Source organism: Amblyraja radiata, chromosome 2, assembly GCF_010909765.2.
Source record: "Amblyraja radiata isolate CabotCenter1 chromosome 2, sAmbRad1.1.pri, whole genome shotgun sequence".
In the NCBI taxonomy this organism is placed as follows: Eukaryota; Metazoa; Chordata; class Chondrichthyes; order Rajiformes; family Rajidae; genus Amblyraja; species Amblyraja radiata.
In genome coordinates, this window is record NC_045957.1 from 130,698,969 (window position 1) to 130,712,917 (window position 13,949).

At 40.8% G+C, this 13,949-nt stretch overlaps 1 protein-coding gene across 6 annotated transcripts in view; it reads right to left on the reverse strand.

Moving 5' to 3' along the window:
* arhgap21 (Rho GTPase activating protein 21) overlaps window positions 1-13,949 on the reverse strand; it is a 182,279-nt gene that overhangs the window by 32,547 nt on the left and 135,783 nt on the right. For all 6 annotated transcript variants that reach the window (XM_033015808.1, XM_033015799.1, XM_033015814.1 and 3 more), the window contains 4 exons: window positions 9,193-9,489; window positions 4,294-4,358; window positions 3,308-3,444; window positions 766-908 (listed from right to left, as the gene is read on the reverse strand). In XM_033015808.1, coding sequence (XP_032871699.1) covers window positions 766-908; window positions 3,308-3,444; window positions 4,294-4,358; window positions 9,193-9,489 — 642 coding nt within the window. The remainder of the gene's footprint in view (window positions 1-765; window positions 909-3,307; window positions 3,445-4,293; window positions 4,359-9,192; window positions 9,490-13,949) is intronic.

The window sequence follows — 13,949 nt, forward strand, 5'->3', positions numbered from 1 at the left end:
TGATGGATATTTACACCTCCCACTGCCTTAGCAGGGCAAAGAATATCATCAAGGACAGCTCCCATCCTGCGTTTGGACTGTTCGACCTGCTGCCCTCTGGGAGGCGCTATAGGTGCATCAAAACTAGGACAAATAGACTCAGGAACAGTTGTTTTCCGAAAGTCATAACTACTCTTAACTCACACATGCACTGACTTCACAGCCCAACAACCGGACTTCCATCTATTCTATCCACGTACTGAAATTTGGAACTATAATGTGTATTGTAACTGTAATTTTTAATATTTTTAAATAATTTTTAATATTTTAATATAACTTTTAAACATCTGCCTAAGAATCCTACCTATTCATCCTTCACCATTTTGCCTTTTATAGATATGTATATAGCGCCGCAGAATTGTGCACCTATCCCCCCCCCCCCCCTTTGTTTTGTTTTCTGTTTCTTGTTTTTTGTACTAAATTATATGTCTGCACTGAGTACGAGCTGCTTTTAATCTCATTGTACATGTGTATAGTGACAATAAATGGCATATCAAATTTACGGGAATTCAGCATGAAAGTCAATTATACTGGGTCTTCTGAGTTGTCACTTTAAAGCCTGGTAAAAAAATACGTAGGGAATTTACGTTAGTGAGCCAGTTTTCAGAAGGCTCATGATGAAAAATGTTTTCTTTTGTCGGGAAACCTATTATTTCAGTGACTTAATCATAAATAAAATAAATACCAACGATACATTGACAACATTCTCCAATGAACACTGCACACCTTATTGTGAAGAGCAGGTGGACAATCATCTAGCCTGACACCAAATGTTACACCAGGACCTGCTTTCTTCTCAAAGGTTTTTCTCATTATGCTGGGAATACCTCTTCGCCATGTTCCCTTGTCTTTTGGTGGGCTTGTGTCATCTGAATGGTAAAATAACTTTTCATTGATATGAATGCACAGCAAAAATGATTTAAGTACTGCATCATTAATAACATTTTAGATTAAGTATTTTGCAACTGATACTTACTTGAAAAATAATGTTAAGGCCCTCATTAATATGATTATTTATTGTGATATTTGTATTATTTTTGTATCTGTCATTATCTTATACTGTTTATTCTATGACCATGCAAAGAATGAATTTCATTACACCCTCTTGTATATGGCAATATACTAATTTGAACTTTCGGCATACAAGTATATGTTTTTGATGCAAATTTACACGTTTACCATCAAGTTTCAAATGAGCACTTAAATACCTAGGAATTACCAGGTAAATTGCATTGCATTAGTTTATACTAAACAATAATTTTCAAATATTTCCAAACACTAAAATCAGGTATACATCCCTGCCTTAATAAATAAAGAATGGGGGTGGGGAGAAGAAAAGGTGATGAAAATATGTGGCTGGTGGTGGGATCACATTGCACTCCCCAGTAACATTCACTTCAATGGGTCTGTGATCAAATGTACGAGCACTATCCTAAGCATCTAACCTTCCATATCCAACACATTATGTATTAAAGATAGATAGAAAATGCGCATCAGGCAGCATCTCTGGAGAAAATGGACAGGTGACGTTTTGTGTTGGGACTCTTCTTCAGGCTGATTGTAGTGATGAGAGGGGGGAGGGGAGAGGGACTGGAAACAGGAAAAATCCAGGATAAATCAGGGCTGGCAATAAGCGAGTTCAGTATTCCGACTGCTTATGCCAAGGTCAAAGGTCACTATGCATAAACAGCCCTGGATAGCAGTGAAGCAGTGGACCTTCATTTCTTCTGTTTTTTCCAGCTTTGATTCTTCTAGGTCAGAAAATATTGCTTTCAAACTATGAAATAGTTGTAGAGGCTGAGTTACTGCAGCACTTTGTGTGTATCGCTGGTGCTCAGCTTTCGCAGGCGCCGGGGGGGTTGGCTGCTGGCGGTCCCCGGCCCGTTGGGGAGCAGGGTTGGGCTGGAGTTGGCGCTTCTTCTCCACACTGGCTGTGGGCCTGGGGCCGCTTGTGTCGTCGGTCCGGGGCTGTCGGTTGGCCCGTCGGGAGTTGAGCTGGAGTTGGCGCTTCTTCTCCGCGACGGCTGTGGCCCTGGGGCCGTTGGTGTCGTCGGTCCGGGGCTGGTGTCGGTTGGACCGGTGGGAGTTGAGCTGGAGTTGGCCCACAGCCAGGCCCAAAGCCAGCGCAGAGAAGAAGCGCCAACTCCATCCCAACCTCGTTCCCCGACGGACCGGGGACCTCCAGTGGCCAACCCCCCCAGCGAAAGCCGAGCACCAGCCATGCACACAAAGCGCTGCAGCAGCTCAGCCTCCTCGCGTCGGCTGCAAGCCCGGCCCGACACCTCCGGCCGCCCCCAGGCAGGGACGAGGCATCCAGGAGGGGACGGGGAAGGCCCAGCAGCAACTCAACAGACCCGGTCCCAACACCGACTACGACCGAGCACGATCTCGCTCACTCACCAAAGCATAATAAAGCAATAAGAAACAACAAAATAATCTTAGCTTTTAACAAAGGAATATTAAATACGATTATTTCGTAATTTGAAAGCAGTATTTGCTAACCTAAAAGAATCAAAGCTGGAAAAAACGGAAGAAATGAAGGCCCACTACTTCACTGCTTTCCAGGGCTGTTTATGCATAGTGACCTTTGAACTGGGCATGCACAGTCGCTTAGAGATAACCTCAGGCAAGGAGGTTCCCTGATAGGCTGATTGTTGGTTTGAGACGGTGTGAGCCCAAGGTGGGAGACATTGTTGCGAATGTTCGATTTTATCATTTAAAAATAAATTGGATAGTTATATGGACGGGAAAGGAATGGAGGGTTATGGTCTGAGTGCAGGTAGATGGGACTAGGGGAGAATACGTGTTCGGCACGGACTAGAAGGGCCGAGATGGCCTGTTTCCGTGCTGTAATTGTTATATGGTTATATGGTTATATGGAACAAAGGTTTGGATTCCCTACCCTATTGATGCCTTTATCTATACGTTTATTTTTGAACATATAAGCGAATACGAGGTGCTGACTTTACCAGATACACCATCAGTCTGCAGAAGGGCCCAGACCTGAAACATCGTTTGTCCACAGATTTTGTATGACCTGCTGAATTCCTCCAGCAGTTTGTTTTTTTGTACAAGATTCTAGCATCTGCAGTCTCTTGTGTTTCCAAAAATTGCTTTTTTGGGGGGAAACTGCACAAGTGAACTTATTTCTACCCATTTAAATAATGAAAACAATACTATCCATTTAATGAAGCCACCAAAAAAATTATGATAGATATTTTTTCAAAGTGGGAGCATTTCAGACGATTGAAAACACAACAATACATACTTATAAGTTTTCTTTCCGACTCTTGCTTTGGAGAATGTGGGCTCTTTGGGTCAGTTTTGGATCCCAAGAAGGTCTGCCTAATACTGAGAGTCTGCCGCGGTGTTTTTGGAGATGGTTCTGATTTGCTGCCAGAAGTACTGAAAAAAGATAATCCAGTAAGATATTTTATTGGAATTATTGTGCATGTAACAATCTCTTTAAATGAAGATTTACACTTATTTTTGTATTGTGTTTTTCATTATTGTGCTTTCATTTAATTGTGAACCAATATTAGTAACAGACACGGCTCTCCTTATCTAACAACTTTCAATTGAACATACAATGATACAGAAGGTAATTCTTCTGAACCCAAATGTTCTACACAGTTTGGTGATAGAAACATAGAAAATAGGTGCAGGAGTAGGCCATTCGGCCCTTCGAGCCTGCACCGCCATTCAATATGATCATGGCTGATCATCCAACTCAGTATCCTGTACCTGCCTTCTCTCCATACCCCCGATCCCTTTAGCCACACAGGGCACATCTAACTCCCTCTTAAATATAGCCAATGAACTGGCCTCAACTAGCTTCTGTGGCAGAGAATTCCAGAGATTCACCACTCTCTGTGTGAAGAATGTTTTTCTCATCTCGGTCCTAAAAGATTTCCCCCTTATCCTTAAACTGTGACCCCTTGTTCTGGACTTCCCCAACATCGGGAATAATCTTCCTGCATCTAGCCTGTCCAACCCCTTAAGAATTTTGTAAGTTTCTATAAGATCCCCCCTCAATCTTCTAAATTCTAGCGAGTACAAGTCGAGTCTATCCAGTCTTTCTTCATATGAAAGTCCTGACATCCCAGGAATCAGTCTGGTGAACCTTCTCTGTACTCCCTCTATGGCAAGAATGATAACTTAATTTTGTGAAAATTTAAATTGCAATGCAAAATTGAATTAATGTTACAAAAACATAACACTCAAAGAGCAGACTGGGAAATCAAGACCACTTACTTCATCATGGTACTGTACTCTTTAATCTTCCGACTAATTAAATCTCTGCTTGTAACTCCCGTGTCCTACGAGTCAAACATATTATTTATTTTTGTACAAATAGACACTATAAAGCATTATGTATTAGATCATAATATTAAAGTACAAGTGAGAATGTTCAATGATTATACAGTTTTCAATCCCATTTGCAACACCTCAGTAAATGAAGATGCCATGCCAACGTGCTGCAAGACCAAGGCAATATATGACCACGGACTAATAACGAGCAAGAAACAAAAGAGCATATGCCAGCTCCTCGAGGGACATGTGTCAAACGAGGGTAAAATGGGATTTGCGCAGATGGGCATCTCAGTCAGCATGGACAAGTTAGGCTGAAAGGACAGTTTTCGTGCTGTATTACTCTAGGCTCTCCTGAAACAATCATGTAAACACGGTGGTTACAAGAGTAGGTTAGTAATTAGGTATTCTGCAGTGATCACGTCATCTGACAAACCAAACCATTTCAACTACTGGACACAGGTTAAGAGTATAATGGAAAACTCTCCACTCACATGGATGAATGCTGTTCCAACAATACTCAAAAAGCACAACAGATCAAAACTGTCCACTAGATTTGCATCATATCCTAAACATTCATTCGCTCCACAACAAGTACATAGTCAGTGCAGTATATAACATCTATAAAATCCAATGCAGTTTCTTGTCCAGGTTACTTAAACATCATCTCCCAAATCCATGACATCAGTCGACAAGTAGTACGAGGCATTCAGGATCCTGGAACCACTGCTACATGGATGTTGATTTTTAACCACACACCGTCCTGTATTGAAAATATCTCACTATTTTATTTGAACTGTGTGTAAATCCCATCAGCACCGTGGGATATCTTCATCAGAAGGACTGCAGTAGTTCAAGATGCTAGTTAACCATCTCGAGATCGATAAATGAGGATCTTGCCAGTAACACCCAGTTCTGTGAAACGATTCAATAGATAAAATTGATGAAGTGGTTCCTTTTCATAAGATATGAAAACTTTTCTACTCCATTTGATTAATTTTATTTTACTTTAAAACTATTCTCTCTTTCTTTCCTTTAATTTCCTTGCTGCATCTAATTTAATTCGGAATTTCCCCCACCAATTCACCCTCCTTTTACTGTCCTTGTTATTTCTTCATCATAAACCTAATTAATTAACGAGATATAAAGGGCTCTATTTCAAGGGCGTCAATTGGGAAGGCTTGCAAAAGACGTGATGCCCTGAAAGGACAAATTCCTGGTTGTCTTTACCTGAAAAGGACAACCACAAATCTGAATTCAAGTTCTAGATCAAGGGTTCCCAACCCCTGGGGGTATATTTCGCCTACCCAGGAGATAAATTTGTTGATTCTGGATTTGTACATATTTTTCTCATTGACTGACTGTGTATGGTTCTAATATACCGGTATCTGTTCATCATTAGTTGTTCATAAATAAGAGAAATAACGTTGTTATGTGCTATTAAAGTTGCCAGGGGTAAACAGGACAAAAAAGGTTGGGAACCCCTGTTCTAGATAAACCTCTAAAGGGAATTTCAATATTAACCCCATTCATCTTTCTCAGATATCTTATATTCCAGTGAGACTACTACTCATTCTTAGTCATAGAGTCAGAGTGATACAATATGGAAACAAGCCCTTCGGCCCAACTTGCCCACACCGGCCAACAATGTCCCAGCTACACTAGTCCCACTAGCCTGCGTTTGGTCCATATCCTTCCAAACCTGTCCTATCCATGTACCTGTCTAACTTTTTCTTAAATGATAGGATAGTCCCAGCCTCAACTACCTCCTCTGGCAGCTTGTTCCATACACCCACCACCCTTTGTGTGAAAAAGTTACCCCTATGTCCTCTGGTCCTCGATTCCCCTACTCTGGGCAAGAGACTCTGTGCATCTACCCAATCTATTCCTCTCCATTTTGAAAATTCTTCTATATTCTAATAACATTATGTTACAACTACAACTTTTTGTTGAGATCACACTTGGACTATTGTCTGTAGTTCTGTTCGCCCAGCTGAAGTAAGGATATCATTCAGCTGGAATGGGTGAAGAATGATTCGCAAGAATTTTACTGGGACAATAATGCTTGAATTGTACGGAGAAGTTGGACAGGCAGAGTCGGTTTTCCTGGGAGCATGGGGATTAAAATGACTGTATAAAATTATGAAGGATATACATAAGGTCAGTCCTTTTCCATCTAAAATCTAATTGGGAAACTAAAACTAGAGGGCATAGATTTAAGGTGAGAAGAGAATGATTTAAAACAAAAACAAAAACAGAGTTAACTTGTGTGGTGGGTATTTGGAACGAGCTTCCAGAGGAAAGTGTAGAGGCGGGTACAATTACAGTATTTAAAATCTGGACAGGTACATGGATAGAAAAAGTTTAGAAGCATATAGGCCAAATGCATGCAAATGAGACTACCTCAGATAGACATCATGGGCGTTGGGCTATATAACTCTGATTCCTTATCCATTCTCAGAACCTGTCACTATTATTTGTCACAGTATCCAATTCATCGATATAGATTGTAAATACAGATGACCCCCACTTAACAGGGACTCGCATTCCCAGAAAATGGTCCATATCGCGATTTTCCATAACCTGGTGCAGTCATCCACATTGTGTTCATTTATTTACTTTTTGTCAGATAGTGAGAACAAATTTCCTATGCCAAATTTTTGGAGATTTGCAGATTCTGTAAGGTCACCTGTAGATGAGGACCCAACAATGATCCATGTGGCACCCCTCTAGTTAGCGATTAGCAATCTTAAAATGATTCAATTGTATAGACTTTTACTATTAGTTTAGCCCTCCCCTATCTATACCAACATATCACCCCTAATATAATGCGTTGTTATTTTATGCAGGAATCTATGATAAGGATCTTATCAGATATTTACTGGAATTCCAAACATATCACACCTAGGGCGGTACAGTGGTGCAGCGGTAGAGTTGCTGCCTTACAGCGGCAGACACCCAGGTTCGATCCTGACTACAGGTGCTGCCTGCACGGTATGTGTACGTTCTACCTATGACCAGGTGGGTTTTCTCTGGGTGCTTTGGTTTCCTCCCACAACTCAAAGACGTGCAGATTTGTAGGTTGATTGGCTTCTGAACATTGTCCCAAGTGTGTAGAAGAGAATTATTGTACAAATAATCATTGGTCAGCATGGACTCAGTGGGTTGAAGGGCCTGTTTTCACACTGTATCTCTAAACAAAATTAAACTTGTGTCTCCATATTTCATCTACTGCCTGCTCTTTATCTATTTGTTATATTCTTAAAGAAATCTAGCAAATTTGTCAAACATGATTTCCCTTTCATAAAAACATGCTGGATTGCTTGGTGCATTTTCTCCGCTAGTAGAAATTGTTTTAAGTTGTTTCCTCCCAGTAGATTCTTAAATATACTATAATTGGGATGCTTCAAGTATATTCTGCAGTGAAGAAGGATCAAAAGTAGCTGTTTGGAATCTTTATATATATTTTTTAATTATTTTGATTTCCCAGTCTTGTCCTTATGCTTACATTAGCCATTCACTACTTATATATGTAAAAGCTCTTACTGTATGTACATTATCTGCTAGTTTGCTCTCATATTCTATCTTCCCCCTTCATACATTTTTTATAATCGTTCTTTGCTGGTTTCTAAAAAATTCTCACTCTTCTCAAACCCATGTCCTCTACAACCAAGATGAGCAAGTCTAGCAAACTCTTAGAATAAAGGGGAGGTCATTTAAGACTGAGGTGAGAAAAAACTTTTTCACCCAGTGAGTTGTGAATTTATGGAATTCCCTGCCACCGAGGGCAGTGGAGGCCAAGTCACTGGATGGATTTAAGAGAGAGTTAGATAGAGCTCTAGGGGCTAGTGGAGTCAAGGGATATGGGGAGAAGGCAGGCACGGGTTATTGATAGGGGCCGATCAGCCATGATCACAATGAATGGCGGGTCTGGCTCGAAGGGCCGAATGGCCTCCTCCTGCACCTATTTTCTATGTTTCTATGTTTCTAAGTGCATGGGACCATCACTAACTGAATTAGAAATCAGATACCTAGATACTGGAAATCTGATATAACATAAATTCACTTTTCTTTTACGCTTTCTCATTTCATTAATTCTGTTTCTCCTTCCATACATGCTACTAAACCTACTCCAGTTTTCTGTTTTTATTCCACTTCTGGATGTTTCCTACAAATCACACAACATCTTGCCTTGGCCTATACCGCCAGCCCTTCATTGTCATTGAGTGTGAATCCTGGAACTCCCTCGCCATTATACTGTGAGAGTACCCTCACCCTAAAGTTTAAAGGAGCAGCTCACTGCCACATTCTCTAAGGAAGTTAGATATGGACAGAAACGATTAAAAAAAAGTAAATTGTCTTTTCCCAGCCATTGCCCTTCGCCTGCTGATGCATTGCTATTTATGTGAAAACATTTAAACGGGGGGGGAGGAACTATCCTATCTACTTGAGCCTGCAAGAAATGTAGATGCAATGCAGTGTTAAGCCTATATCATGAAATTTCAACCCCATCTGTTTTTAAATATACAAGGGACTTTGTGGAATTATAAAACATTGTGTACAGGTAAATCCCACATGCAAATAACATTTATAAAATGAGCTGTAAAATTGTTGGACAATTAAAATCTGTGTTTAAAGAAGCGTACGCGGTTTAATTACTCTCAATATTAATTCTGAGCTTATTGGGGCTGTTTTAGCTGCAAGATAAAAATGCGAAGTTAAAAAATATTGATACAAGGGCATATTTCTCAGATCAAAAAGATATGTGCAAAAGCGGCAAAAAGATGAGGTCATGTAAATCATTTTCCTTCTTTCTGCTGAGACATCACAAAATACACTTACTTCGTCGTCCAAATTGCTGTTTTCTTGTATAGTCTTAATCCATGACAACATATCCTCCCGATCCTCAGCCTGGAATAGGTATTCACACTCAGAAGTGGTTAATCGAAACACGTGCTTACGCTTGGTTTCACTATAAGAAATATCTATCAGGCAGGCTTTGATACTAATTGGTTGATCTTCATCGGTTTGGCAAGTTGCATGGGCTGCCTTGTCTTTTTTATCTTTGTACAAAAATAAGGAGTGCCCACGTAGAACAACGTACATTTGCTTCCAAGGTCGAATGCTGCCACCAACTCGCTGTAACGTTAAAAAAAAAAATGATTCAGAAAATTATCACATTGAACAATTTTAATACTTTATCCCTCCAAGAAAATGACTGAAAAATGAGAATTATCTGCAAAACCATGCATTCTTTGATACAAAATCTCCCAGGGTTTCATAGGAGAAATTCTTCCTTTGGGAAGATACTCACTCATTAAGTTCAGTCAAAACAGAAAACATAGAACAGTACAACAGAGGAACAGGCACTTCGATCTACAATTACTGAACGAACATGATGCCAAGATAAATTAATCTCATCTATCTCCACATAATCCATATCCCTCATTTTCATGAATCTGCTTCAAATTCCCAACAACCGAATGAGGGAAGTTTTGGTCTCCTTTTTAAAAAATTACTAGACCAAGTGCGAACCCGTTGGGTTCAGTCTCCCAACGCAATATTCCACCACTCACCCATAGCCTCCAACTGCGCAGGCGCAGCTGAGGGGTTCCCTGCTCCCCCACTCCTCACCTTTCCCCTATCCCACTCCCACACTAAACACTATATTTAAATAAAATTTCTCCTCCTCCCCTCCCCCACTCCCTCCCTCTCCTTACAAAAATGTAACAAATCTTTCATTGCATTGGGAGTCCTGTCATTTGTTAACATTGTAACAGTCAGGGCAAGTTTTAAAGTGAAAAGTTCGATTTTTTTAAAAGTGAAAAGTGAATTTTTTAAAGTTTAAAATGTGAATAACTTGTAAAATATAGCATCAATCTCAATGGAACGCTGCTATGTTTTTTAAAACAGAGTTAAAAAAATAAAATAAATGAGATCCCATTGTGATGTCATTGTGGGGTGGAACACTACTGTCGGGTAGTTTATGTAAATAAGATCTCATTGTGACGTCATACGCTGCTAACTGCCAGTGCAAGTTCAAGTGATTATTGTCAAACTGGATTTTGTAAAGTTTAAAATGCGAATAACTTGTAAAATATATCATCAATCTGAATAAAACTTGATACAACACACCACAGGACAATGGTGAGTAAGGTGGACCAAAATTGTAGCGCTATTGTGTACCGTTTTGGGGTCATTTCAGAACATCACTGACACGCACACAGACAGAAACAATCAAGATGAGAGTTTTAGTAATATATAATAGATAGAAATGTGGCATTGAAAGAATGTAATAGTCAAGACAATCAAGAGCATTTAATTGTATATGTACTTATTAGAAAACAATGAAATTCTTATTTGCAGCTCCTTGAGTTCAACTAAAGACAGTCCATAACAGTTTATAGTTGCTGAGGTTAGTATTGTGTAGTGTTCAAGAGCCTGATGATTTTGATGGTATAAAGTTGGTTGATCTTCTTGAACCTGGTGGTCATGGTTTTCAGCCTCCAGTACCTTCTTCCTTATTATAGGAATGAAATGATAGCATGGCCAAGGCTGTGTGGATTTTTGATGATATTGCCTGTCTTTTTGAGGCAGCGTGTTCTATAGATCCCTTCGATGATTGGAGGTCAGGACCTGTGATAGACCAGGCAGCATCTACCACTCTCTGTAATCTCCGTCATTCCTGGGCATTTGAGTTGCTGAACCAAATGCAACCCGTCTGTATGCTCTCTACCATACACCTGTAGAAGTTCAATGGAATATTTGTTCACATGCTCATCTTCTCAATCTTCTCAGGAAGTAGAGCTATTGATGAGCTTTCTTTGCGATTGCATGAATGTGTTGGGCCTATGAAAGATCTTCAGAGATATGCATGTCCAGGATCTTGAAGTTGTTGTCTCTCTCCATCTCCGATGCATCGATGAAGACAGATTTGTGGATCCTTTACTTTTCCCAGCTGAAGTCAATAATCACTCCTTGGTCTTGCTGACTTTTGTGACAAGATTATTGTTCTGGCACCATTTAATCAGATTTTCAATGGCTTTACTCTATTCTGACTCATTATTACCTATTTTCCTTTCTTAAAAGGTGGTATCATTAGTGAATTTAAAGACGGTGCGTTGGAACCGTGTCTGGGTATACATAGAAAAGAGCAGGGGACTGAGCACACAGTCTTGAGATGCTCCTGTGCTGATGGTTATCAAGGATGAAAGGCTGTTGGCAATTTGTACTGATTGTGGTCTGCCGGTGAGGAAGTCAAGGATGCTGTTACATGTAGTGAGTAGAGGCCCAGGTCTCCAAGTTTGCTAATATGTTTGGAGCGGATGATGGTGTTGAACGCCGAGCTGTAGTATTACTTTCTCAGTGGCACTGTGCAGAGCCAGTGAGATCACACTCCCGGTAGCGGGATGGTAAATTGTAATGGGTCCAATCCCTTACTGAGGTAGGAGCTGATATCCACCAATCAACAGCTCAGAGCACTTCTATCCACCGAATCCACACCAACCATCAAACATTCAGTTTTATACTAATTCTACAAGAACACCATATATTTTCCTATATTGTCATTAATTTCCTTCAGATTCTACCACATCTTTATTGATTTCTTGGAGTCATGTGGTGCTACAGTATAGTATCGCGAAAATTAAGTTTCAGGTATGGGTGAAAGACGATCTAGAACATAAAAAATCATCTCCTTGTGTCGATTGAATAAACTCCTTCCTGCTCTCCCTCCTCACTTATTTCATTTCTTCACCATTTTCTTTCTCTGCCTTTTACTCTCGCACACTAGTCTATCCATCACTCTTTACTACCTCTTTTTCCTTTTTCTCTTCTTGCTTTTTTCTTTATTAAAAAAAAAGGAAATTGTACAGAGAATGTAATATGTTAATAAAATGTTGGGAACCTGTAAAAAGGTGCCACTGTATTGTACTTATTTCTAATAAATAAAATTATTTAAAAAAAAAGATTCTACCACATTTACTAGAATGTTGCCTGGGTTTCAACAACTAAGTTACAGAGAAAGGTTGAATAAGTTAGGTCTTTATTCTCTGGAGCGCAGAAGGTTAAGGGGGGACTTGACAGAGGTCTTTAAAATGATGAGAGGGATAGACAGAGTTGATGTGGACAAGCTTTTCCCTTTGAGAATAGGGACGATTCAAACAAGAGGACATGACTTCAGAATTAAGGTACAGAAGTTTAGGGGTAACATGAGGGGGAACTTCTTTACTCAGAGAGTGGTAGCGGTGTGGAATGAGCTTCCAGTGGAAGTGGTGGAGGCAGGTTCGTTGGTATCATTTAAAAATAAATTGGATAGGCATATGGATGAGAAGGGAATGGAGGGTTATGGTATGAGTGCAGGCAGGTGGGACTAAGGGAAAATAATTGTTCAGCACGGACTTGTAGGGCCGAGATGGCCTGTTTCCGTGCTGTAATTGTTATATGGTTATATGGTTATATCTGCACACTACGTGGAATGAGACAAATAACCTACCAACTTGTACATATTTGGGATATGGGAGAAAACTGGAACACTTGGAGGAAACCCATGCAGTAGCAAGCAACTTTGGACGTCAGGATAGAACATAGGATGCTGGAACCTCACCAACTTACTACCCCCAAGTCTACATTTGATTTAGTCGATCACAGGAAATATAGCTTGGAATAACCTCAATGCAGTGTGGTTTATAAAATATCCCTACTTTAGTTTAGTTTAGAGATACATCGCAGAAACAGACCATTCGGCCCACCGAGTCCGTGCCGACCTACGATCCACGCACACTAACACTAGGGACAATCTACAATTTTACCAAGCAAATTAATCTACAAGCCTGTATATACGTCTTTGGAGCATGGGAGGAAACCACAGCTTCTGGAGAAAACCGACGCCAGTCACAGGGAGAACGTACAAACTGAGTCCGGGCATTTAAAAATGTATAGCATCAGGAAATTACCTATTCACTCATTTTGACACTTTATAAGTGTAAATAGATGCGAGTGTAATGATAGTTTTAATTAATAATTTGTTATCTATCTCCTCTCTCAAAGACAATTATCTATCTATACATAACCAAAACTCTGATCTTATGCTCTTCCGGTTTGCGGGGTTTTTTTATTTGCGCAAAAACGGTATGCTATACCCAATCGCCAGGTTACTCACCGTTCTCCTGTGCTGCGAGTGCAATAAGTTTCGTTCCGATCGGTGGTATATTGTAAAAGTTATCGAGGTTTAAAAATCTTTAAAACCGCGTGTTCGCAGATTCCTTCAGTCAGCGCCACGCAGTTGGTCTCTTCTCCCGTCAGTCAATGTCACGGCCGGGATGGCGACGCCCCTTCCTGCCCCAGCGGCGGCGGCCTGTCCCACCTCACTCACAAACACCTCTCTCCCCTCCTCACAGTGACTCTCCCTCCACCGGCAGCAGCCGCGGAGGGGGGGGAGTTCAGTGGCGGCCCAGTGGAGGACCTGGTCCCGTCTCTCTCTCCCTCATCATTCACCCCTCTCCCCCGCCCGCCCTCTGCGGCAATGGCAGCCCCAGGTCCATCTTCTCCGCCGCCGCCGTTGCGGTAACTCACCCTCGCGACCTTCTCGGAGATCTTCT